Below are 26,722 nucleotides of genomic sequence, written 5' to 3' on the forward strand. Positions count from 1 at the left end.
AGTTGCATTGTTTCTGGTTTAATTCCTAAAGAGGACCAGCAGATCTTCAGCCAGTGAGGACTTCATTCTGATGATAATCCAGGTGTTTCTGGGTTCAGAGTGCTTTAGCAAGGAACACTGATAAAGGGTACCCATATTTTCTCCCTTAAAGATGACAAGCAGATGTTAGTAATAATTCCTTGAGGGTGAGACCAATCGTGGGCCATATACTTATGTTTGTTATTCATTTAGTAGTACTCTTGACTCTACAGTAATCTGCAGGATTCTCCTGCCCACCAACTCCGAAGGAAATGATTTAGATTCTGAGTGCAGGCTTTCTTCAGTTATGCAAAAATTTGTCACCTCAGGAAAGGCATTTACCCACGATTAGCTAAGAAATAAATACTACATTTTGGGGACACTTTTTTCTAATTTGAAATTCCTAGTCTGTAAATTGGTACTTTTGATAGACAAATGTTGTTCATATTAAAACATTGTGGAGTCCAAGTTTTCTTTCTAAGGAACTGCACTGCATATGCCCTTCGAGAGGAAAAGGGAATAGAAGACTTCCGAACACTATTTCCTAAAGGTCACGGATAAAGAAATTTAAGAACTAGTTGAGCCAAGTAGAGCTGAGCAAACATCTCCAGAAGGGGCGCCATGCTTTCGGTTAACAAAGGGGACGGCAGATGGCTGTGGGTCAGATAAAGTCTCCACTTTGGCTATCGACCCAAACAGGCCACCCGCACAAATATCCTGTTCCCCCGAACCTTCGGCAGCGTTCAATGAGGCTCCAGTCTCGGGTATTCCAAGAAGGTTGGGGCCAAATCCTGTCGTGCCTAAAAAGCTGTTCCGGGATCACTCGCCAACTGACCAGAAACGACTGAGTTTGACCCTCAAGTCCTTCCGTAGTCTGAAAGTGGAGACGCGAACTCAGCCTTTTTCCCAGAGCGGGAATGTTCCAGGGGCGGGAGTGGGATACACACGTCCTTTTGAAGGAGGAGCTTATTACTAAAGTAAGAGATTTGAGGGCGTCCTCTGTGTAGGACAGTTAGGCTCTTGGCTTTCTGCCCACTATAAAGATGAAAATGCGTAGGGCACCCGAGCGAGCATACGTTAAGAGGTGATGTATAGGAATGTTCAAACGCTTGTAGAAGTCGATGTGGTTTTGCCCATAACAAAAATGGCATCGGACCTTGTCAATCCGCCACAGTGACATGCCGACAAGCAAGGACGAGTGCAAGTATGGCTTCAGCTGACAAGCGGATGTTATTAATATTCACTTCCGGGTGAGTCCTATCGTGCGCCATCTTGTCTTGTTCGTGAAGAAGTAGAAGCATCGAAAAGGGTTGGAGAGGTATTCCAAGAACCGTGGGACAACGGTGTTCCGGAACAAGAGTGGGTAAGTGATGAAGAACAATTGCACGTGGGGACTTGCTGGATTATTACAAGCCTCTTGGTTGCTGTGGCCTAGGTACCATGAGTTAAATAGGCTGCCTACGCTGCTTGGCGTGACTGCTGGAACCTCTTTCCCTTAAAGCAGCAGTGTCTGCCTGACTTGGTGAATCAGAGCGGTGCTGTCTGTAAAAGGGAAATGCTATTAAAGAGAGCGCTCACTACCTTTTCTTCTAATTTAAGAGTTTCTTCTTGGATGAGACCGGACTAATTGTTGGGCTCCTGACCGGCCGTTAAGTACTGCGCGTGCGCAGTGGGAACTCTTCTGGGGAGGGGGTGTTGCGGCGGCGGAGGAGGCGGGGGCCGAGGCCTTGAGCTTACACTCTGCGCGGCTCCAACTACGCAGGCGCAGCTGAAGGCCACTGCGTCCTGTTAACTCCAATTAGGTGCCTTACTTTTTGTTTTTCTTGTGTTCTTATCCAGTGATGGACGTTATGTGTTAAGCTTCACAAGGAAACAGGTAGTATATTTCGGTTGTTTTCGTCTTATGGTGGATAGTATCGTCACTTAAATTGGGCTTTGGACAAATTTTGATTCTGGGTGATTAAATTGTTAAATTAACATTCTAATTTAAAATCCCTTATTAATCTGTTTCCCTCCCTGAACCACGTAAAGCAAAGAAAACCTGAAATTTCTCATTTAAATACAGTGAAAACAACAAAACATGAACAAAAAGATTTTACTCTGGGATTTTTGTAAAGTGTAAAAGGGCTATCGGGAGAATAATAGTGAATCAGTTCTTTTAAGATGGTTTTGAGAGACTCTGTTTTTAAAAAGTTATTAATAAACTTTACATTTTAGAATAATTTTTGATATACAGAATAATGGAGCAGATAGTACATAATCGTCCCTCCTTTCCCGTTTCTTCCTGATAAGTGTGGTACTTTTTGTTACAATTTATGAAGATATTGATAAAATGTTATTAATGAAGTCCGTGGTTTATTACTATTTCCTTAGTTTTTTAAACTGTAGTTCTTTTTTCTCACCAGAATCCTGTTTGGGGCACCACATTACATTTAGGTGTCATGTGCCTTTAGTCTCCACTGGCCTGTGAGAGTTTCTCAGGCTTTGATTTTTTAATGACTAAAAGGGGATGAATTGTGTCCCCCAAAATTCATATGTTGAAGTCCTAACTTCTTTACTTCAGAATTTGACCATATTGGAAATAGGGTCTTTTTTTTAGTTGTATGTGGACACAATACTTTTATTTTATTTTAATTTTTTTATGTGTTGCTGAGGTTTGAACCCAGTGCCTCACGTGCCATACCACTGACCCTAGCTAGCCCCAGCCCTGGAGATAGGGTCTTTAAAGAGGTAAAATAATATCATTCTCATGGGCCCTAATCCAATCCAATATGACTTGTTTCCTTAGAAGAAGAGATTTAGATGCAGAGGGATCTACAATCTGAAGAGAAAAGCTTCAGAATGAAATCAATCCTGCTGAAGCTTTGATCTTGGACTTTCAGTCTCCATGATTATGAGGAAATATATTTCTGTTGCTTAAAGTAGTATTCTGTGGTAGTTGGTTATGGCAGCCCTGGCATACTTCTGTAGAATAACCTTTACATTTTTGAGTGTGGGTCAGGTATACTGGAATTTGCCAGATGTTTTCCTCATGATTGAAATGCTGTTAGTGGTTTTGGGAGAATGATCATCACATGCTATAAAGAGTATATACTCTTAGTGTGACTTAACATATTGATAGTGAGTTTGATCATCTTCCTGAGATAGTGTTTGTCAGGCTTTACCATTGTTAAGTTACCTCCTTTTCTCCTTTCCATGCTAGACTTTTTGGAAGGAAGTTGCTTTGCATAACCTTTAGTAATGGAGAGTTATTCTCCCCCTCCGTTAGGATGGAGTATTTTCACAATTTATTTGGAAGTCTCTATGGGGGATTTGTCCCTTTCCTCCTGTTTGTTAATTTATTTAAGTATTTATTTATTTGGTAGTGAGGCTTTAACCCAAGAGTGCCTGACTTCTGAGCCATGTCCTCAACCAATTTCAATTTTTTATTTTGAGACAGGGTCTTGCTGAGTTGTTTAGGGCCTTGCTACAATACTGAGTCTAGTCTTGAATTTGGGATCCTCCTGCCTCAGACTTCCAAGTTGCTGGAATTACAAGTGTGTCTCACTGTGTCCAGCTTAATTAAACATTTATGTCAGTGTAGACCCATGGATGTTTATTTTATAATCTGTTATAATCCAATATAGCTTCATTTTGATTTTTAAATTGTTTCAGCTTTGACCATTGGCATATCTTTCAATTTGTGTACTGTTTCTCTTTTATTTTTTTTTTTTTTAGCTCTTTCGTATTTCTTGGCACCATAAGATGGTCCAGTCACATATTTCCTGTCCCAGTCCTAGAATCAGCTCCTTCTCTAAGAACTCATCATTCTTTTATTGCCAAATGACATAGAACTAAGGTGTAGGTGCATAAACATGCTCATTGCTAATTGTCACTTTAGACCTTTATTTTTCAGTTATTACTAGTTTGGGGGGGGCATTAGAACCAAACTATCCAATTCTGCATTGTTTTTTTAGTACTGTTCCTCTTTTGAACTACAAGCTGCAAAATATTTCACAGTATACTAAAATGCATGTGAAATCAAATCAATTTTTTTTTAACCACATTTCAAGAATAATCTTTACCAGTGCCATTTCCACCTAACTTGAATTAAACAAATGAATTCTTTTTGACTTTGAGGTCACTTGTGTGTAAGACTGAACTGGCAGGTGGAAAGAGGATCTTTGTATTTTGTGACTTTTCAGCTTTATGTTTGATTTGAGAATAATTTTACCATATGCATCAAAAGGACAGGTGTGTTTGTCTGTCTTTTGCAGGGAGGTGTTTACTGGGGATTGAACCCAGGGGCACTTAACTGAGCCCTACCTTTTTTATTTAGAGACAGGGTCTCACTTGAGTTGCTTAGGGCCTTGATAATTTGCTGAGGCTAACTTTTTTTTTTTCTTTTTTTAAGTTGTAGATGGGCACAATACTTTATTTTATTTATTTATGCAGTGCTAAGGATCGAACCAAGGGCCTCACACATGCTAGGCAAGCACTCTACCACTGAGCCACAACCCCAGCCCCGCTGAGGCTGACTTTGAATTCATGATTCTCTTGCCTCAACCTCCCAGTTGGTTCTATATCTTTGTGATTTTGCATTTGATTCATGAGGGCTTTAAAACACCAAATTTTAATTCTCATTCATCTCTGTCTCACAGTCTGTGGGTGACCTTTGCAAATATTAACAACTGTTGTCATTTTAGGAAACTCAAGAGACAGGATGATTGTAATACAAAATCATTTTAGAAAGGAGTAAGCTAAATGATCATTTCTTGACTGTATTGGTTTCATAGAGTTATCATAACAAATTACCACAAAGTGGATGGCTTAAAACAGCAGAAATTTATTTCACAGTTCCAAAGACAGTCTGAAATCAAGATTTGGCAGGGCTGTGTTCCCCTGGGCTGTAGCATCCTTCTTTGCCTCTTCCAGCTTTTGGTGCTTTCTGTCAGTCCTGGCCTTGACTTGTAGACTCCTCACTTTAACTTCTGCCACTATTGTCACATGACATTCTCTGTCTGGGTGTTTGAGTCTTTTGTCTTGTAGGGAACCCAGTCATTTGTTTAGATGTCAGCCTACTTAAGTACAACCTAATCTTAAGTTGAGTACACCTGCAAAGACTATTTCCAAATAAGGACACATTCACAATTATGAGGGAGTAGGACTTCAACTTACTTTTGAAGAGACTCAATTCAGTCTACAACACTGGTGATAATCATAAGTTTTTTATTTGTAGCAGTGTGATAGTTTCGATGATGCGGTATAAACCTTGATTTTTTAAAAAATCTTTCTGGTCTTCCCAAATCCCAATTGTTTTCCAAGGATATTACAGTTCACTTGACCGTGCGAAGAAATATACTCTCAAAAAAAAGTTTGCAATCTGACTCATCAGTCATCAAATTTCTTCAAGTTTAAAAAAAGTTGAGTCTATTGATCTTTAAAATTAAGTCTAAAGGAAGTATAGATAGATTGGGGTCGAATTTTGATGTTATAAAAGGACAGCAGCAGTATTAGAATGTCATTTTCATGACCAAATATTAATATATTTACTTGGTAACATTTTAGTGAATGAGTATTTAACCACTTAGTATGGACAAAGCAGTGTAGAGAATTTAGATATTGTAAGATATTTCTTCTCCCCTCAAGAAGATTCTTCTTTAAGCCAAGACAAAAATATGAAAACTCATTACATTTTCCCTGTAAGAAGTACTGTGTATATCATCTTTAAATTATTAAGGAACATTTCAAACAATGCAGAAGTATAGAGAAGTCCCATGTTTAACAGTTACTAACATTTTCCAAATCATTATTAAACCAAACTGTAAATGTCATTTTCAATGGTATACTTTTGTGCCAGTCATTAAACCAAAGTGATCCTGAAGGTGTAGCTAAGTTAGAACACTTGCCTAGCATTTTGGAGGCCTTTGAGTTTGATCTGCAGCAGTGCAGAACAAACCAAGGAACAAAAGAACCACAGTGAATTTAAAAACACAGTCTGCCCTATCAGTGGGTTCCATATCTTGTGGGTTCAACCAATTGCAGATTGAAAGTACTTGGGGGAAAAAAATAACATCTGTGCTGAACATAGACCCTTTTTTTTTCTTGTTATTATTTAAACAATACAATATAACAACCTTTTACATAGTATTTACATTGTATTAAGTACTATAAGTAATATCAAGATGATTTAAAGTATATAGAAGGGTGTGCATTGGTTATATGCAAATTTACACCTTTTTGGATAAGAGACTTGAGAGTCCACAGATTTTGGTGTCCATGGGCATCCTGAAACCAATCCCTCACAGATACTGAGGGACAAAGCATGTCTGTTGATTACCCAGTGAAAGGTTTTTCTACTACTTCTGTTTTTCACATTTTTTATTTGTTAAGTTTGTTAATAGTGACAATGTTATGGTGAAAATGAAGAAAGAAAGAATAGGACGTCTAAATTCTTAGGTACTTGTTCTTTAGTTAAAAAATAATGAAACCTTTTATCAAGTGTTGAGTTATATTGAAACATATATAAGAGATAATATTAAATATCTAAATATATCTGATCTTTGCCTAAAATCTCTTCTTTTACTACAATGTTTAATGTAACTCTAAATTTATTTTTCATGACCAGAGGCGCCTTTTTTGGACTAAATTATAGAAATTTACTCTATAAGAAATGAAATAAAGGTCTGGTGATTTGCCCAGTGTCTCTTAGTTAGGTGATTTTTATCTTAATTTTTATTTTCCATATCAGTCATTACTGATTATGCTCATCAGCTTCCCTTGATTAACTTTTAAAATCTATATATTTTGAAAAGTGCACTCATGATAAAGTCATTCCAAGAGTACAGAACATCATAATCAAAAATCAAATTTCCCTGATCTCTATTTATGTGTCTGTGTAAGTTTTTCTCGCCACTAACATGGTTTGTAACATCTGTCATAAAAATCTACCTTATTCATTTAAATGACTGAATAGAGGTACATTTTTTTGTTCATTTTTATATCTATACCCTCATCCAGGAGTCTTTCTTGGTAATCAGATCAAGTTTCTTAATTCCAAATTTAATTGAATCACCTTAGTAGCTCCTAGCTTTTTTTTTTTTTTTTTTTAATATTTAGTTTTTTGTTGTAGTTGGACACAATACTTTCATTCTATTCATTCATTTTTATGTGGTGCTGAGGATCGAACCCAGGGCCCCGCACATACTAGGCGAGCGCTCTACCACTGAGCCACAACCCCAGCCCAGCTCCTAACTTCTAACTTCTTCCATGACTTTTATTGTCACTTTCTTTTCTGTTTTTTTTTTTTTTTAAATTCTGCTCTGCCTTTCACAGTTTCACATCTTTTTCTCCATTTTTCTCAGCTTAAATTTATCAAACACTATACTATACTTGTATAGTAGCTTCCATAAGAACTTTCAGGAAGAAAAGCTTTGGGATACATAACAATTGTTACATTATAAGTGATTGGTTTAAAAATATAGAATAATGGCTGTAAGTAATACAAATCAGACAGTCAAAATTATGTAGTAAAACTTCTTGGTATATATTTATATATCTGAAGTTATTGCTCTTTTTTAGAATTTATTTTTAGGAGGGGGAATCTCAGTAAGTTGTTCAGATTGATCTTGAACTTAAAATTCTCCCCTCTCAGCCTCCAAGTTGCTAGGATAATAGGCATATGCAGCTATGCCTGGCACTTTTTTTTTTTTTTTTTAATCAACCTATGATTTGGTGAGAAGTAGGGACAATAAGACAAACGAGTTCTTCCAAAGATAAAATGAAAATCTGTGTAAGTCTTAGATTATTTCTGGAGAATAAAATGCACTTGAATAGAAGAAAAAGGGCTTTATCAACTTTTTTTAAAAACCTGCTACGAGAAGTGATACTGAGAAAATGCTGGTAATGATATTATATTGACCACCACTAATTGGAACTTTCTGTGCTGTTTACATGTATTTTTCACTATAATCCTATGAGGTAGTCATTGTGTCTTCCATTGTAACAAGTGGGGAATTCAAGGATTAAAGACTATTTTGCCATGTTCAAATAGCTAATAAATAGGTAGAAGTAGGCATCATGAACCACAGCTTATGCTTTAAAGTCTAGGTGACAAGTGATGATCAGAAAAGTTAAAAGGAGAACTGAAAAAGTTCATGACATCTATTAAACTTGAGTAAGAAAGGGAAACTAGTGATTTCTGGAAAAAAATAATTATGTTTCGGAAATGATGTAGGTAGTTATATATACTATTTAATTTTTAATGTGGTTTTACTGTTTGCGTCTCCAGTAGGCACCTTATAGAACTCTGTCTACATCGTGTAAAATTTAGGATTGAAAAATCCATGTATTGAATTCTTTTTTTTTTAATATTTATTTTTTAGTTATAAGTGGAAACAATGTCTTTATTTTACTTTATGTGGTGCTGAGGATCGAACCCAGTGCCTCATGAATGCTAGGTGATCGCTCTCCCTCTGAGCCACAACCCCAACCCCCATGCATTGAATACTAATAAAAGCTGTTAAAAGTTTGGAAACACAGCAAAGTTGTGCTTAGGTCAGCATATTCATTCTCATAAATATAGGTCACCAAATTTCTTATTAACCTTGAGAAGTACCATAAACAAAAAGACCACTTAGTTATTATTCATTTGGTGTTGTCCTGTACTGTGTGGAAAATGAAAAGATGGAAAAATTTTTCTTTGTTTTTGTTTGTCTTTGCTAATTTTCAGACTTTTATAGAAAAATCTGAATTAAGCTAGGACACAGTGGCATATGCCTGTAATCCCGGCTCCTTTGGAGGATGAGGCAAAGGGTTGGTGATGCAGCTCAGTGGTAAGGTACTTGCCTCATATGTTTGAGGCCTTGGATTCAATCTGAGTACCACTGAAAAAAATTGAATTAATGCATTTTATTACCTTATTTATACCATTTAAGTTAATTCCAGGTAGACAAAAATATTTTCAAATGTTTGTTCCCTTTTTCTCATTTTCTAAATTGTTTGACATTATATTGTATGGTGAATGGATTGTTCAAGTAGATAACATATTTAGAAAGTTTTTTTAAAAAGATTTTAAGAAGCTTTGCCTCTTTATTTTCAGTGTATCCCTTTTCCTTAACTTTATAATGGTAAAATAATTCCCCATTATCAAGTTAACAGAAAGTAAACTTTAATGTGGAAATAATCACACTTTTATGTTGTATCTCTGAAATTTATTCTATTGTAATTATCATAATCTAAGAACATACACATTCTCCCTCACACCATCCCAGTATATAAATATTTGTGCTGTTAGGTGAATCAACCTAAGTTTTAAACAGAAGGAGAACCTCTGAGTCAGTTAAAATAGCAGTTGGTATTGCTTTTTGGTGTTTCCTTTTGATTTGTTAACTTTAATTAAAATTGAAATTAAAGTTACTTTTTGAGGACTCTGATGACTAATTTAGCTTTAAAGGACTTTAAAGTTGGGAAATAAAGGAGGAAGTGGGGGTAGAAGAAAGAAACACTGAAAAGATTTTAAAAAGAACTATATGTAGCTTGGAACTGATGTCCAGTTCCAGTTGTGGTGCTATGTAGTACTAGTTTTGTTTTCTTCTACTGATGGTGATGCTATAAACTATATTAGTATAACCAGAAGACAAGTAGTTTTGCCTTTTAAATTAATCGAGATAACAAAGAAATGTACCACCCCTGATCCACAAAGAAATCAGAAGCAACCACTAACAGAACTATATAACGTTCTGAGAATACTGCAAAGACTGGAATTGCATTTCCCTAATTGCTAATGATGTTGGACATTTTTTTCATGTATTTGTTGACCATTTGTATTTCTTTTTTTTGAGAAGTATTTATTTGCCCATTTATTAATTGGGTTGTTTTTTGGTGTTAACTTATTTTGGATTCTTTATATATTCAGGATATTAATTCTCTGTCAACAAATAGCTAGCAAAAATTTTCTCCCATTCTGTAGGTTCTCTTTCACATTCTTGTTTCCTTTTGCTGTGCAGAAGCTGTTTGATTTGATGCCATCCCATTTATTAATTCTTAGCATTATTTACTAAGTTTTAGGGATCCTATTGATAGTTGTTGCCTGCTACGTTGCCTGTTGTATATATTTTCTTTTATGAGTTACATAGTTTCTAGTCTAATTCCTAGGTCTTTAATCTGTTTTGAATTGACTTTTGTGCAGGGAGAGAGAGAAGGATCTAGTCTCTCTTTTCTTGAATAGGGTTATATATCACTGATAAAGTACAAAGATAATAGACTTGTAGGAATTTAAAATTTTTTTTATTAGAAAAGTTTTCAGGATTATTTACAAAAAAGCAGGCTAGTATGATGACCCACTCACAATTTTTCAATCTGTTTAACATGTTAAGAAACCAGGTCTTGGAGATTCTCTCACTTTCTGGCTTTGTCTGATTGTTTCTTCAGATATTGTTTATGTCATTTTTTTTAATCTTCTATAATTTCTTTAGTTTCAGTTAAACATTTTTGGTAAGAATATTCGTAGTGATTTTGGGAACATAGTACTTCCATTCATAGACACCTCACAATCTTTGGGGATGGTATTTTGGTAACCTGTGAATTTGATTTCTCATCAACTTTTCTTCCAAGTTTTCCTGAATCAATTATTAGATTTGGCATTATGGCAGTTTTCTAATTCTGTTCCAGTGTCTGCATTTATTAACTATAATTATAAGGAGAAACTTTCTTCATCAGCTATCGCTATTTAGTTACTCTTTTTCAGGAGTCATTTGGAGGGAGAATAAAAACTTTGTATAATTTTCAAAATAATCAGATTTCCAGAAAATTGTATATACTTATATTTTTACCCTTTTTAAGCTAAGTTGATTAGAGCTTTTCTTTTTTTGGCCACCAAACTCTAACATGAGCATTAATATAAAATTTTCTACTCTTTCTGACCAAACTAAAAATTCTAGTCATCTCTGGTAATATATTGATCAGAATTTTTGAGCTCTAATCACATTAATGTATTATCATATAACAATTTCTGATGTGTTCGGATTAAAAATTAAAGAACTTGCAGTGTAATTTTTAACCTATGTTTAATTTTTTGAAAATAGAAAATCAATATATTTTTAAAGAAAGAATGTGGGATCAAGGAGGACAGCCTTGGCAGCAATGGCCCTTGAACCAACAACAGTGGATGCAGTCATTCCAGCATCAACAGGATCCAAGTAAGAAAAAATTGAATTTGATAAGGAGTGGGGTGGGTATTTAGAAATGGAGAGGTGATAGGTAACAGAATTGGGATTCATTTTGAATCATTTTATGATCAAAATGTAACTTTTATCATTAACAGCCTTGCCACACATATGTAATAAGAATTTTTCTTTGAAAGACTTCCCCCAAGGATAGAAAGCTTTATAAAGATTTTACATATTAGTGTGTGTTGTTTTTCCAAAGAAATAAAAAAGCATAAAATTTACTGCTTGAATAGAGCATACTTTAATTCTTTTTTCTTTTCTTTCTTTTTTTTTTTTTTTTTTTGTGGTGCTGGGGATTAGAATACAGGGCCTTGGTCATACAAGGCACACACTCTACTACTGAGCTGTATCCCTAGCCCCTGTTGTTAATTCTGAATCTTACACAATTAGATCAAATTCAGTGTATTAGCTATACCAGAGCACTTTTAAGATTTCTTTTCACTATGGAATATTTCAAGCATATATAAATATAGAAGAATAGTATAGGGAGCTTCTCCCTCTCCCCCATATGTTTCTTTACTTTAACATTTGTTTATGTTATGGCCAACTTTATAATCTGATGCCATTTTTTTTTTTATTATCTACATAACATTCTGTTTTAGGATCATACTAGAATTTAACAAATCCTACTTTTGAATATTTGTTTACAGCTTTTTATTTTTGAAACATCATAATTTTTTGTACATATCATTATTAACTTGTTTAATTTTTTTTTAAGTAAAATAGCTAGGTTTGCTAGGTTGCAGTTGCAGATTTTAAAAGTTAGAGATACACATTGCTAAGTTTAACTTCATCCAGATTATGCCAAATCTGAATTTCACTGAAAGTATGTGAGATTGTCTATTTAATCTTTACTGAACTGAGATGTGAAAAAGATGTGTCCCATTCTATTTTATTTGTTTTATTAATAATATTTGATCTTAAGCTGGAGAAGAAGTGTAGAGACCTTCAAGATAGTGAGGGACAATGAGTTTTGAGTGAAGAATGACTACAAAGTTGTTAAGGAAAGTGTATTTCTGGAGAAGGGAGCCTTAAATAACGGCAACCCGGAGAGGAGCAGGGAGAGATAACTATACTTATTCAGATCTGTAGGCTCAAAGGTAGGCCTGGAAAGAAGAATATAGTACATGCTAAGGAAGAAATGGTTGACTTTGATTACTTTTATGGTGGTTTAAAAAGAGGCAACAGGAGGCTTTTTTAAAACTTAGTAAAAGTAAGATGCAGGGCATTAACGTCCTGTGAGTTAGTATGAGCAATGGGTTAAAAGTGTCTTTGTGGAGTTCAGTTTAGAAGATGTTAAGTAGATTATGCTGAGACCTGAGTATGGATTAGTTTCTAAGCATCTTTTGAGGTATAACATTCTATAAAATTTTAAAGTTTTATTAAGGAATAACTGAGATGCTTGTTTTATTAGAGGCACTGTTCTTTTTTAGCTCCTACATTCTGAATGTTAAATTCTGTGTTAATTTACGTTAGGCCAGATTGACTGGGCAGCATTGGCTCAGGCTTGGATTGCCCAAAGAGAAGCTTCAGGACAGCAAAGCATAGTAGAACAACCACCAGGAATGATGCCAAATGGACAAGATATGTCTGCAATGGAATCTGGTCCAAACAATCATGGGAATTTTCAAGGGGATTCCAATTTTAATAGAATGTGGCAACCAGGTTTGTTTACATTTTCCAAATTTTAGGACTGTTTTTAAAATAAAGTGAAGGTTAATGGTAAATTAATTTGCTTAGTTTTATGACTTCTTGAAATTAATGCTCTTTAAAGAATAGGCAGTCTCAATTTGATTTGACCTTGACATTTAGTGGTTAAAATTATTCTGTGCTCATTCTGCTAGCATTGTGGCACTCAGTTTGATTCTTTTCTTGGTTCTTCATTCCTAGGCTGACAGGGGCTGGGAACACTCTGGAAACCTCACTTGGCATCTAGGGAAGAGAGCATTCTTTGTCTCTCTGTTGCAACCTCTGGCCTTTTCAGAAGCAGCACTGGCAGAGTACATGTCTAGCCTCTAATTAAAGAAAAATTGTGTCACTATGTGACAAATAAGTCTGTCAAATATACTCTGCCCCAACCATCCACCCATCTTACTCTTTCCTTTTTTCTGATAGTGAAGATCTTCCATAAGTTTCTGTTTGTTTTATTTTTTGTTTGTTTTTTTTAATTCACAGTATGATTTAGATTCCTTGGCTAATTCCATGGCTTGTATTTTTATTGTTTTTTAATAATCACTTTAAACTATTTATAGAAGAATTTCTCATTTGGGTATGCTGATGGTGAAGTCATATTCCCGTTTCCCTATTTATTGTTTCTCATGTTACTATAAAAAATGGAAATACAAGAAGGAATTCCCTAATACTATTTTAAAAATAACAAATATTCTAATTTTTGATATTGTGAGGTGATTTATTTCTAGCTTTCCTAAAAGCCAAATTTTCTCAAGTTTGAAAATATTTTAATCCCCAAGTTCAAGTTTCTAAATGACTCACCCTGGCATCCCCATTCACCAGTTTTACTCTACTGGTTTTCTTTGTGACCCTGGTAAAGTTATTTAACATCTGTGTGCCTCAATTTCCCTTCATGAAATGGGCAAAAATAAGACCTGATTTCCCCTACCTCACAGGGATGTTGTGAGGATAAATGTGTTCATGGAAGAAAGAACTTATATAAAAATTTAAGTATTATTTTTATGGTGTTATTGAACAAGAATAGAAAAATTTAAAAAGTTTCTGTGGATTTATGTTACATTCGTTAAAAATAATTTTGGGCATTTGATTCCCATTTGTTCGGGATGTGAATTAGAATGGATTTAACTCATTTGAATTATTTATAAGATAGTTTAGTTCTTTGCCTATTTGTAAGATATACAAAAGGAATTTGACCAAGAAGTCATAAATTGTTTTTTAAAAAAATCTGTTTCTTTACTGAAAAATCTAGCTTTCTTGAAATCTTAAAAATTTGTGTTGATTTTGTTATAACCCCCTGTTGAATATTTTTATGCCTAAATCCTAAATAGAATGGGGAATGCATCAGCAGCCCCCACACCCCCCTCCAGATCAGCCATGGATGCCACCAACACCAGGCCCAATGGACATTGTTCCTCCTTCTGAAGACAGCAACAGTCAGGACAGTGGGGAATTTGCCCCTGACAACAGGCATATATTTAACCAGAACAATCACAACTTTGGTGGACCACCCGATAATTTTGCAGTGGGGCCAGTGAACCAGTTTGACTATCAGGTGAAAGATATTTTGTTGCTTTAATATTGTAGATGTGCACGTAATCCATTTTTGGAAGTATCTCATCAAGAATACCTAAGATATGTGTTTCACTTTTCAGAGTTGTACAGATAAGCATGTACAGTGATCAATTTATTTAAATTATTAGATTTTTATTTTCTGATTTTTTATTTGATTAGGAAAATAGTATAAGAAACATTAGAGGAAATTTTGGGTAAAATTAAAAAATGTATAAATTCAATAGTTATATGATACTTTGTTTCTAATTTCAAAGTGATACATTTAAATATTGAATAAATATTTAGAAAGTGCACAGTAGTTGAATACATTATTTATCAATAATAGATTATTTTTAAGACATTAATAATACACATGAACATAGATCATCTTCCTAACTCTAGGTCCTTCTGCTATGTAGAATTATGACTTTTCTAGTGGCTTTGTTGTTGTTGTTGTTGTTGTTTTCCCATTCCGACATGACATGTTAATGGACTTGTACATGATATCCTTTGTAACATCCAGTTCATTCCTAGGGACATAGAACTCTATGGGGAATAGTGTTATTATGTGAGACTTTATTTTCTGTATTTACTCTGCTATAGTCTACCCATAAGTTATAATGCTAGATGACATTTTGAAATAACTGATTACAGTTGTTACTTTATAAACTGAGCTGTCATGATTTAAAATTTGAAAAGCCCCATATAATATTTCACTAATTCCAAGGTAAATTTGGTAATGTATTTGCCTTGAGATCGAGTTAATATATATTCAGATACTGGTTGTATGCTCTCACTTTCTATACATATATGGTGGTTTTATTTTATTTTATTTTTTTAAGAAACATAGTGATAGAGAGCTTCTACTTACCCATTTTACTTGTGAATCCCATGCTAACAAGACAAAGAATTTTCTTTATTGGCAACAGGCCTTAGAAAAGCCTCTGAAAAATAGCAGAATTGCAAAAAAAAAAAAAAAAAAATTACTGTAATAATTCATTTCTTTCTTTGCTTATACATAAATAGATTCTGCAGGATTATAGGAACAACTTGAGTTCACTAGAAAAAGGAAGTTTAAATTGACAAGAAATTTCCTATATTTTCTAATTAAAAGAAAATTTGATATTTCATGTATTGGTGCCAGTAGGGCTTCTATACAATTGAAAATAGTGTATCAGCTGAGTTTTAGAAGGCTCTTTACATTTAATAGGCAAAAATCTTTATCTTTCTTAAGAGAAGTAAGCCTAGGTTCTTGGGGCTTTCAGAAATATCGGTGGATGTTAGAACCATGGAATTCTTGGATTTGCTGCACACATGGATTTCTACTGTCCCAGTTCATAACACACGTGTGTCCCAGAGAGTGTATTTTTTTAAATTGAAGAAAAATAAAATGCAATACTCTTTCAGCATGGGGCTGCTTTTGGTCCACCGCAAGGTGGATTTCATCCTCCTTATTGGCAACCAGGACCTCCAGGACCTCCAGCACCTCCCCAAAATCGGAGAGAAAGGCCATCATCATTCAGAGATCGGCAACGCTCACCTATTGCACTTCCTGTGAAGCAGGAGCCTCCACAAATTGGTAGCTATTTAAGTTTGTTGAACCACAATTGGCATGATTTCTTTATCACTGTAAAAAGGGTGTCTTTATTTTCTTAAATTGTTTTAATGCCTCTGATATGTTAAAAATTGGTGCTTGAAAACCCTATCATTTTAATAATATAAAACCTTATAATTACACAAAAGATGCTGATTTATAAAAGATTTTGAATAGTCTTTAAATATTTACCTTAAGTTCTATATTTTGTGATAAAATGCAATTTTTTTTAAGAGAGAGACAGAGGGAGAGAGAGAGAATTTTAATATTTATTTTTTAGTTTTTAGATGGATATAACATCTTTGTTTTTATGTGGTGCTGAGGATCGAACCCGTGCCGCACGCATGCCAGGCGAGCGCGCTACTGCTTGAGCCACATCCCCAGCCCTAAAATGCAATTTTTGATGACTAGAGAATCTTGCAGTTTTCTTCAATGTTGATATTTCAGTACATTATGCAGTTCTATGAACAGTTCTCCCTTTTTAAACCTGACTCTTCTCCATCTTGGGTCTTTTTTTACTTTCAGTTCATCTGGTACACTATGGCCAAATTAATTTTCCTTTGATTATTTCACTCTCCATAAGTATTTTGGCAGAAAACTTTAATTTTTAAATAACCTTAAAGCTAATTTATTGCCAGTGCCAGTTTACATAAATACTACTTTTATCTGGAAAGTTACAAATCATCTAACATTTAATTGACTAGAACATTTAAAGTCTTTTCTTTTTATATTTTAGGAAGATTCTAATTATGGCTTTTTTAACTTACTTAATGAATTCTTAGTGTGAAAATTTAGTTGTGCTTTTATTTGACTCTGCTTTCATATTTTAGGAAACAACTTAATATAGAATTTCACCCACACACATATTACTGACTTTTTAACTTTATGCATATTCATTTATCTCTTTAAGCTTCAGTTTCTTCACCTATGAAAGAGGTCAGATAATAATGGTAATCTCCTCTGACTTTTGTAAGGATTAAATGAGGTGACAGTTTAGTGTTGTTTTGTTTTTTTTTTATTGTGCCCTGGCAAATTATAAGCATTTGAACATACTTGATATTACTTTGAAAATGGGATGGTTGTAAAGAAAATCATGATATTGATGGGCTTTGTGTTTTATTTTTACTCACAAGTTTGTAGAAAACCAAGAAGGAACTCAATTGTTATGATTTTTGCCTGACTTGTATATATTTTTTTGGTGTAAAACAGATGCAGTAAAACGCAGGACTCTTCCAGCTTGGATTCGTGAAGGTCTTGAAAAAATGGAACGTGAGAAGCAGAAGAAATTAGAAAAAGAAAGAATGGAACAACAACGTTCACAGTTGTCCAAAAAAGAAAAGAAGGCCACAGAAGATGCTGAAGGAGGAGATGGCCCTCGCTTACCTCAGAGAAGTAAATTTGTAAGTAGAATCCTTTGGCAAGAAACTCCCTGGGATAATTTTGTCTGTGCAAAAAGTTTGAGATTGATAATTATAAGAAAAATTAATGTTTCTGACATTACTTGCAGTAAGTATTCTGGGGTTTATTTTTTATGTATTATGGGAAAAAAGTAGATGAAGGAAAGGGGAACTATGAGTTTATAAAACATTTTATTCCAGAAAGAGATTTATTCCATCAGATTCTGGATTGGTCTAAACAAATCTTATATTCTTTCATTATAGTTCAGCTGACTCCCTAAAACTATAATAAATGGCAGTAGAGCTCTGGAGTTGTGGCTCAGTGGTAGACCACTTGGCCTAGTATGTATAAGGCACTGGGTTTGATTCTCAGCACTGCATATAAATAAATAAAATAAAGTCCATTGACAACGAAAAAAAAAAACCTTAAATGGCAATAGAGAAATAATTCTGCCCTTCTTATGAGTAAATACTTATACCTAAGGATGTAATATATTTCATTGTTTTTGACATGAGTACTGAAAATCACTGTGTTTTAAGTCTTTTAATCTTCATTCATCAGTTAAATGGCATGAGAAGTTTAGGAATTTTTCTATTCAGCATTAACATGTTCCTAGCTGGTATGACAGCCACATCAGTACCCAATATGTAACTCAGGAAACGGGTCTTCCCCTCAGGGCCATTTTCTGCTTCAAAAGTAAGTTTCAAGTACAGCAGGATAACTGGATTTTGGTCTTTGGTTTTCCCCAAAGATCTTAAGTTAATTTTATTTTTCTTCTAAAACACCTCTGCCAAATCTATGTAGATGTTATGAAATGAGAAAGAATAAACACCATTAGAATTTACCTTTTCTAAAGATCAAAGAAGATCTTTATGTGACACAGTGGCTCTCCAGATTTCTTTTAGTGTCTTAAAAAAATTGGAGATTGTCCTCCCAAATGCCTTTGTGTTTGTATTGCATATATTTGTCCTTTGGTTCAAATAGTCTTTCCATAATAGTATTTAAATAGCTATCTTATCTTTTTCTTAATAGCATTACAGGGAGTTATGATAATGGGATTTTTGGGTTTTGTTGCTGCTGCTGCGGTTGTTTTTGACTAAGCAAGGGTCCCCTTTTTAGGGTATGGTATCTAGACATTGAAACCTAAAACTATAAAGAGATACAGACAAACTGCTGGCATTTTCTTAGTCTCAAGTAAACCTAATTTATTATGTATCTGTCTACTGTTAAGTTTCAGGGCAAGCTGAGATCTTGGAACCGACCAGGGATTTTTTCATATTAAGTCTCGTTAGGTAAATGGCTTAAATATATAGTTGTAAAAATTATTTTGACTAGTGCTGCTATGGTCCATTTATCTAAAGTTCTACAAGCCACTTATTTTGGGGCCATCCTGTATAATGGATATCAATTAAATTTTTGTCTCTGACTGGGATGTTTTTCTGGTTATTTGTAAAATAAGGTCAAAATTGACCAAAGAGAAAAGAAAATTGAAAAAATAATTGATTTTCATTAGCCTCTTTACATTCCTTCATGGGTTATACCTTAAACTACCAAATGAAATCTGTACTACAAAAACGTAATTTAGAGGGGCTAGAAGGGTGCTTAGTGGTAGAACACATGCTTAGCATCCAGGAGTTTGATCCCAGCACCAAATAAGAAAAACAGTGTAATTCAGAGAGCAGTTTCACTTGTATGTTTTTGTTTCATCAACTTTAACTTGAGGTTTTGTATTTTTCATAAAGATTTTATATTACACATCAATTTGGACTACTTACTATTTTTGTAGGATAGTGATGAGGAAGATGAAGATACTGAAAACATTGAGGCTGCAAGCAGTGGAAAAATCACCAGAAGTCCATCTCCAGTTCCTCAGGAAGAGCAAAGTGAACCAGAGATGACTGAAGAAGAGAAAGAATATCAAATGGTATCATGTTAAGTTCTTATTATGTATAAGGATTTGTGTATAACGTTTTAAAATTGATTGGTTATCTAAAACATTAAAATGGAGAAATCTGAAACAGTTATGAACTATTTCTTCATATATGTAGATTGCTAGGCAAATTATGTCTACAAGATTCAAATAATACCCCTACCACTACTACCCTGAAAGAATTCGAATAATATAAATAAATCACAAAATCATAACCTATAAAGCAGTTATTAAGCTTGTTTCTTAATATCAGTGATGTAATTAAAATTTAATTTTAATTAAAATTAAAATTTTACTGGTTGAGACCCAAGAGAATATGTTGATCAGTTACTTAAAAAAAAAAAAAAAAATTAAGGTGTAGATGGACACAATACCTTTATTTTTATTTATTTATTTTGGAACCAGGGATTGAACACAGGGGTGCTTAACCACTGAGCCACATCTCCATCCCTTTTTGTATCTTATTTAGATACAGTGTTACACTGAATTGCTTAGGGCCTCGCTAAATTGCTGAAGCTGGCTCTCAACTCAAGATCTTCCTGCCTCAGCCTCTTGAGTTTCTGGGATTACAGGTACATACCACTGTGCCTGGTAATACCTTTATTTTATTTATTTATTTCTATGTGATGCTGAGGAGTGAATCCGGTGCCTCTCTCATGCTAGGCAAACACTCTACCACTGAGCTACAATCCCAGCCCTGATCTGTTATTTTCTAAGGTTTTTTTTTTTTTTTTTTTTTAATATATATTTATTTTAGTTGTAAATGGACCTTTATCTTATTTATATGCGGTACTGGGACTCGAACCCAGGGCCTCACATATGCTAGGCAAGTGCTCTACCACTGAGCCACAACCCCAGCCCCTTGTTTTGTTTTTTAAGTAGAAATACTGAGAAAGATTAGAAGAATTTACAGAAAAATAAGTTTAGGAAGCACTGGGATTGAACAGAGTTAATTGTATTTCTTCATTGTAATAGTTTTTAAAGCCTCTGTTATCTATAAAGTATATTGTCAGTTTGTGAGATTAGGAGAATAATGTGATGTACTTCCCATATTGCAAGACCAGAGGTCTTTGAAACATTGAGATAATACCAATTCAGTCTGCTCTCATTTTAATAGATGGGTAATTAGAAGCATAGAGAGGGTAGGGGACTAAGAGTCTACATTTCAAACAATTCTTGGTAGCCAAATCAGTGCAAAAATCCAGTTCATACTCCAAACCTAGTATACTCTCCATCTTACACGACATTAACTCTTATTTAAATAACTGTTATAGTTTATGAGTTACATTTTGGTAGTCAAGAATAAAAGAACTTCATCTGGTAGTCCTTAACTTTCCTTGCCCTCTCCCTCATAGATATTTTTAACCTAACCTTAAGAAGTGATTAAGAAACTGATACCATACTGCTTACCAGTATTATTAAATGAAAGCCTACTTCTTTAATTTTAAAGCACCTATAGAAATTTTTATTAGGAACTTTTAACTTTTTGTGTCATTCTAGAATAAAAATTCAGTGTTTGGGGGCAGAAGTGTCGTTCAGTGGTAGAACGCTTTCCTAGCACGTGTGAGACACTGAGTTCAATCTTCTCAGGACCACATTAAAAAAAATTAAGTAAAAACAAACAAAACAAAGAATTCAGTGTCTCTATAGATGAACTTTTTTTTTTAATCTTCATGACTTTAAAATTTTTAAGTTTCAGTGCTTTAGAATAGCTTTCAAGATAGATTGTTCTTGGAATGGCTGCTCTGATCTCAAAATGCTTGATGAAGTGTTTTTGCCACACATAGTGACATATACCTATAATCCCAGTGACTTGAGAGACTGAAGCAGGAGTGTCACAAGTTGGAGGCCAGTCTCTGCAACTTAGCAAAACCCTGTCTCAAAATAAAAAATAAAAACAGCTCAGTGGTAATGCACTCAGTAGTAATCAGTAATCAGTCCTTAGTACCAAAAAGAAAAAAAAAAGGCTTTGAATTTTAACTTTTTGAAAATACCAAGCTATATTCTTAACTATAATAATTAATAAGAAACTGTGTATAAATATTTTTCCTTAGATGTTGCTGACAAAAATGCTTCTGACTGAAATTCTGTTGGATGTCACAGACGAAGAAATTTATTATGTAGCCAAAGATGCACACCGGAAAGCAACGAAAGGTATATTGTGGGTGTTTTAGTTTTGTTTTTCTGGGGGAATTTTGGTTTTATTGATTATTTTGGACTTTTGTTGTCCTCTGAATTACTATATAGATATTTAAATAATCTCCATGCATGTTTTAACTCTTTGGGAAAGATTAGATTCATAAATACCATATTAAAACTATACAAATATATTTATCTGACCTACCTGAACACAAATTAGCAATCATGCTGTTGTCCTATAACATGTATTGTGGCAAATTTCTGATGTTCATTTTATTTCACCTGATTTTTTTTTTATAGATACCATGGTATCAATATATGACTTATAGTATAATATATTTGACAATGAATTTTTAATTTGCACTTTGTGAATTTTCACTTTTATCACTTATAATTCTCACAGAAACAAGTGATTTCCAGCCCCCCATGATTTTAGTAACACTTTAAATACATATTGAAGACAAAAATTATGTGCTGTATCTCAGAAATACAGTTGTACTAGTCAACATTTTTCCTAGTTATAAACCAATTTCAGCTCACATCAGAATTAAAATTTCAAAGCCAGACATGCTACTGGTTTAAAATGAATGTTATGTTTTTAATGTTTCTTCTCTCCCCAAAAAGCAGCAATAGTAGTAGATTTAACAATACCATAGACTCTCATGACTATGAAATCGTGGCTATTTGTGTTAACATGTTGTTCCTGTTGTTGATGTGATACAAAGCTCCTGCAAAACAGCTGGCACAGTCCAGTGCACTGGCTTCCCTCTCTGGACTCGGTAAGTGTTTTCCTTATTTGTCAGAGGGCCTAAAGGGAAAAAAAAAAATCACACTTATCTTGTTTCTCCACATGTTCTGTATTGAAACTGCACTATTCTTACTCATTTTATAAAACCTAGATCTCAGGGTTATATCAGTTTCTAAAAAGCTTACTTTTTTTTTTTTTTTTTTTTACTTAAAGCAGTCATAGTCGGACTATTAGAAATGTAATGGTTAATTGTAGGTTATTGGGGCAAGTTGAATGAAGGATTTCCTCATTAATTGCTCCAATATGTATATTGTATAAATGTATAGTTATATATATAGTTTGTACTTAAGAGGTCATAATTTAGCCATGATAGTATCTGAGCTCACTTTCAGAATTATTGCATACATACCTTAGGCATTTTGTCTATCCACTAATGCTTTTAATGGCTTTTGTATGAATTGTATTGCAACAAGTCAAGTTTTAACATAGAGAAAAGGGTCTACTTATCATAGGATAACTGTAGTGATGTGTTCAGAATTTGCTGTTTGCATGATACATTATCAAGGTTCTAAAACTTGAATTTGCCTTTTCTACATCTTCATTTCATAATTTTTGTGAGGCACAAGAGAACTGGGTAAAACCAAATGCCCATATGGTTTTGTTATGGTTACTATTTAGACCACTTCAGGGTGGGGAGTAGTTTCAGTGTCCTATCAGTTTGTACCAATGAGAATTACAGTATACTAATTTTAGGGAAAAAATGCTTAGTATTTTACCTGAGATTCCTAAACTTTGGACAATGAAAGATTTAACTTTAGAAATATTTTCAGAGTCATCATAAGTTCTATTAAGATAGTTGAATTGATTAAGCTTTAGTGAGACTTTATTACTACCCTGTTAAATGGTTTTGTTGGCCAGTGTGGATAGTGAAACAGCCATTATCATGATTCCATAATGGTGAAAAATATATAAAATACCCCAGAAAGAATAAGATATAAAGTTGTCTCAGTATTCAATAAACTTCTTAAACATTTGAATTTATGCTTCTCCCCACCCCGAATAAGCATATTCTTCCAGGAAAAGGCAATTAAAAAAAAAAAAAATGAGCTTTCTTCTCGGACCTTAAAAAGTTTTTAATGATAGCATAATTTTTTCATATGATAGACTGAGCTTTATGCACACAGGTGGACTGGGTGGTTACGGATCAGGAGACAGTGAAGATGAGAGGAGCGACAGAGGCTCTGAGTCATCTGACACTGATGATGAAGAATTGCGGCACCGAATCCGGCAAAAACAGGAAGCTTTTTGGAGAAAAGAGAAAGAACAACAGCTATTACATGATAAACAGATGGAAGGTATATCTTTTAGATTTGTGTAGTTTTTGTTCAGTTTTGCAATATTGCTAAATTTTAAACTATCAGGATAGAATGAATTTTGAGTCTAGATTACAAGTAATATATGTTATAACTGAAACCAAGGTCACAAATTTTTCATTGTTTTAGGAGCCATTCATTCCAGTGGCTGTAAGCTAATCTATTTAGAGCAACTTTATTTCTTATTAAAATTGTTGAAATGAAAAAGAAGATTTTTTCAAGTGGAGGAATGTTATTTGTAAGACTGTTGACAAGTAGTTTGGATATATGAGCATAAGGAAAAAGGGCCTAGAAATTTTTTATTTAAAATACTTTACCTGAGGACAGCTTTTAAGGGTTTATATAATACTAGGAATAATGAAAGAGAATATTAGAATTTCTTTTTTAAAAAATGTTAGACAATTTTTAAAGATGATTTTTTAAGAGTAAGCTGCTCAAATTTTTCTATGAATCACTTACTTTCCTTAAGTTGCTGTAATTGAACAAAAGGGAAAACTTCTTTCCCTTCATACGCATCTCCACACTTTAATAGTCTTTGTGACTACCAGAATGGTAGCTAATTAGTAACATGTAGCTATTGAGTATTTGGAATGTGGCTAGCCCACACTGAGGTGCTGTAAGGTATAAAATACATACTAGATTTCAAAGATTATACATTAAAAAAGTAGAATATTCAGTTCTAATATATTGGGTTAATAAAACATTCTAATTCCTTCTGATTCTTTTTATCTTTTTAATGTGGCTACTAGAAAATTTTTGAATTTCTTATATTGTTTATATACTAATTCTATTAAATAGTGCTGCTTTATTGTTAGAACCCGATACCTTGAAATTTGGTACTATAGGTTTTTTTGTTTTAAGTTCAACTTTTCATAGCCTTTTTTTTTTTGTCTTTTTCTTTTTCAGAAGAAAAGCAACAAACAGAAAGGGTTGCAAAAGAGATGAATGAATTTATCCATAAAGAGCAAAATAGTTTATCACTGCTAGAAGCAAGAGAAGCAGATGGTGATCTGGTTAATGAAAAGAAAAGAACTCCGAATGAAAATACGTCAGTTTTAGAACCAAAAAAAGAGCATAAAGAAAAAGAGAAACAAGGAAGGAGTAGATCAGGAAGTTCTAGTAGTGGTAGTTCCAGTAGCAATAGCAGAACTAGTAGTACTAGTAGTACTGTCTCTAGTTCTTCATACAGTTCTAGCTCAGGTAGTAGTCGCACATCTTCTCGGTCTTCTTCTCCTAAAAGGAAAAAGAGACATAGTAGGAGTAGATCTCCAACAACTAAAGCTAGACGTAGCAGAAGTAGAAGCTACTCTCGCAGAATTAAAATAGAGAGTAACAGGGCTAGGATTAAGGTTAGAGATAGGAGAAGATCTAATAGAAGTAGCCTTGAAAGAGAAAGACGACGAAATCGGAGTCCTTCCCGAGAGAGACGTAGAAGTAGAAGTCGCTCGAGGGATAGACGAACCAGTCGTTCCAGTCGCAGTAGGAGTCGAGATAGGCGTAAAATTGAGGATCAACGTGGAAATCTTAGTGGGAGCAGTCATAAGCATAAAGGTGAGGCTAAAGAACAAGAGAGGAAAAAGGAAAGGAGTCGAAGTGTAGATAAAGATAGGAAAAAGAAAGATAAGGAAAGGGAGCGTGAACAGGATAAAAGAAAAGAGAAACAAAAAAGGGAAGAAAAAGATTTTAAATTCAGTAGTCAAGATGATAGGTTAAAAAGGAAACGAGAAAGTGAAAGAACATTCTCTAGGAGTGGTTCTATATCTGTTAAAATCATAAGACATGATTCTAGACAGGATAGTAAGAAAAGTACTACCAAAGATAGTAAAAAGCATTCAGGCTCTGATTCTAGTGGAAGGAGCAGTTCTGAATCTCCAGGAAGTAGCAAAGAAAAGAAGGCTAAGAAGCCTAAACATAGTCGATCGCGATCCATGGAGAAATCTCAAAGGTCTGGTAAGAAGGCAAGCCGCAAACACAAGTCTAAGTCCCGATCAAGGTAGTATACTTTTTAAAGTATTTTGTCTGATTTTTAAAAAAAATTTGACTGAATTTATTCAAAGTTGAAAGTGTCCTTTCTCTCTCTCTCTTTAATAAACTCAGTTTGGTACTTGGTACTTGATAAATGATCATAGTTTTAAATAATGTTAGAAATCCTATATAATACTATTTATTTTAAATTGCAGATTTTTAATTTCAAACACATTTTTATTTTTAAATTTTGTCTTTTCCCTTTTTTTTTTCCAGATCAACAACCCCTCCCCGTCGTAAGCGCTGAGGAATGATGTGGCAAGAATGCCATGATGTTGTTTTAAAAAATTCCATGAGTTTTAAGGGCTTGTCTCATTATAGAGGCACATTGTGGCTGTGTAGGTGAAACCAGAATCTTTTTTTTTTTTTTTTTTTAATCTGTAAATAGGTGTATTTTTTTCCAAATGCTGCTCCAAGTTACTTAATAGGATTTCTTTGTATTACATTTTTTTCAAAAAATAGTGCATAATAAGACTATAAACATGCCATTCTCTTTCAGCTGTAATGTTCTTAAAATTATTCTCGAATGTACTGTGATGTCAATAAAGCTCTTTAGTTCATTTTTGTTAAACTCTTGCACCGTAATTTTATGATTTTAATCTAAGGAACGTACTTTTATAAAAAGGCAGCTGGAATTTTGTATAACAGGTTTTAAAGGTACTTCCTCCCGCTTCCCCCAAAGAAAACGGTTTTAACTTAGTAGTTTGTCAAAGTTTGTAAATTGTGCCCATGGACTTTTGTCAATTTCTAACTTTAAGGGTATGGAAGAGGGCCAGAAATAGACGTTTACTTTTCATTTGGAAGGATTTAATCAGCTTTCTAAACTTCTTATTTTGGGGATTTTCAAGTAATATATTCTCTCTGTGTATTAAATAATGGTTCACTCCTGTAAAATGAAATTGCTAGAATCAATCAAGCCAGTGCACCAGTAGTTATTTGTAATGAATGATTGTATTTGACATTAATGGTCAACTCTGGAACTATATTTTACAGTCCACTTCTGTTTTACAAGTATATTTAAACACCTTGGGGTTACTATAGATAATA

The 26,722-nt window shown here is 33.9% G+C and overlaps 1 protein-coding gene across 3 annotated transcripts; it reads left to right on the forward strand.

The window, feature by feature from the left end:
- Positions 1 to 1,252: 1,252 nt before the first annotated feature.
- Positions 1,253 to 26,246, forward strand: Pnisr (PNN interacting serine and arginine rich protein). 3 transcript variants are annotated; one of them, XM_076858405.1, is made up of 12 exons: positions 1,255 to 1,381; positions 11,082 to 11,195; positions 12,702 to 12,890; positions 14,246 to 14,469; positions 15,876 to 16,047; positions 17,272 to 17,462; positions 19,247 to 19,384; positions 21,445 to 21,544; positions 22,255 to 22,308; positions 23,462 to 23,632; positions 24,557 to 25,643; positions 25,892 to 26,246. In XM_076858405.1, exons 2-12 carry the CDS (start codon positions 11,108 to 11,110, stop codon positions 25,920 to 25,922), a joined length of 2,445 nt encoding a protein of 814 aa, XP_076714520.1. In that variant the 5' UTR covers positions 1,255 to 1,381; positions 11,082 to 11,107; the 3' UTR covers positions 25,923 to 26,246. The 3 variants fall into 3 exon arrangements, with proteins under 3 accessions (XP_076714522.1, XP_076714520.1, XP_076714521.1); XM_076858406.1 differs by lacking the exon at positions 1,255 to 1,381 and adding an exon at positions 1,801 to 1,894; XM_076858407.2 differs by lacking the exons at positions 23,462 to 23,632; positions 24,557 to 25,643; positions 25,892 to 26,246 and having other exon boundaries at positions 1,253 to 1,381; positions 22,255 to 23,455.
- Positions 26,247 to 26,722: the final 476 nt, after the last annotated feature.

The sequence above is a fragment of the Callospermophilus lateralis genome, chromosome 6 (assembly GCF_048772815.1).
Source record: "Callospermophilus lateralis isolate mCalLat2 chromosome 6, mCalLat2.hap1, whole genome shotgun sequence".
In the NCBI taxonomy this organism is placed as follows: Eukaryota; Metazoa; Chordata; class Mammalia; order Rodentia; family Sciuridae; genus Callospermophilus; species Callospermophilus lateralis.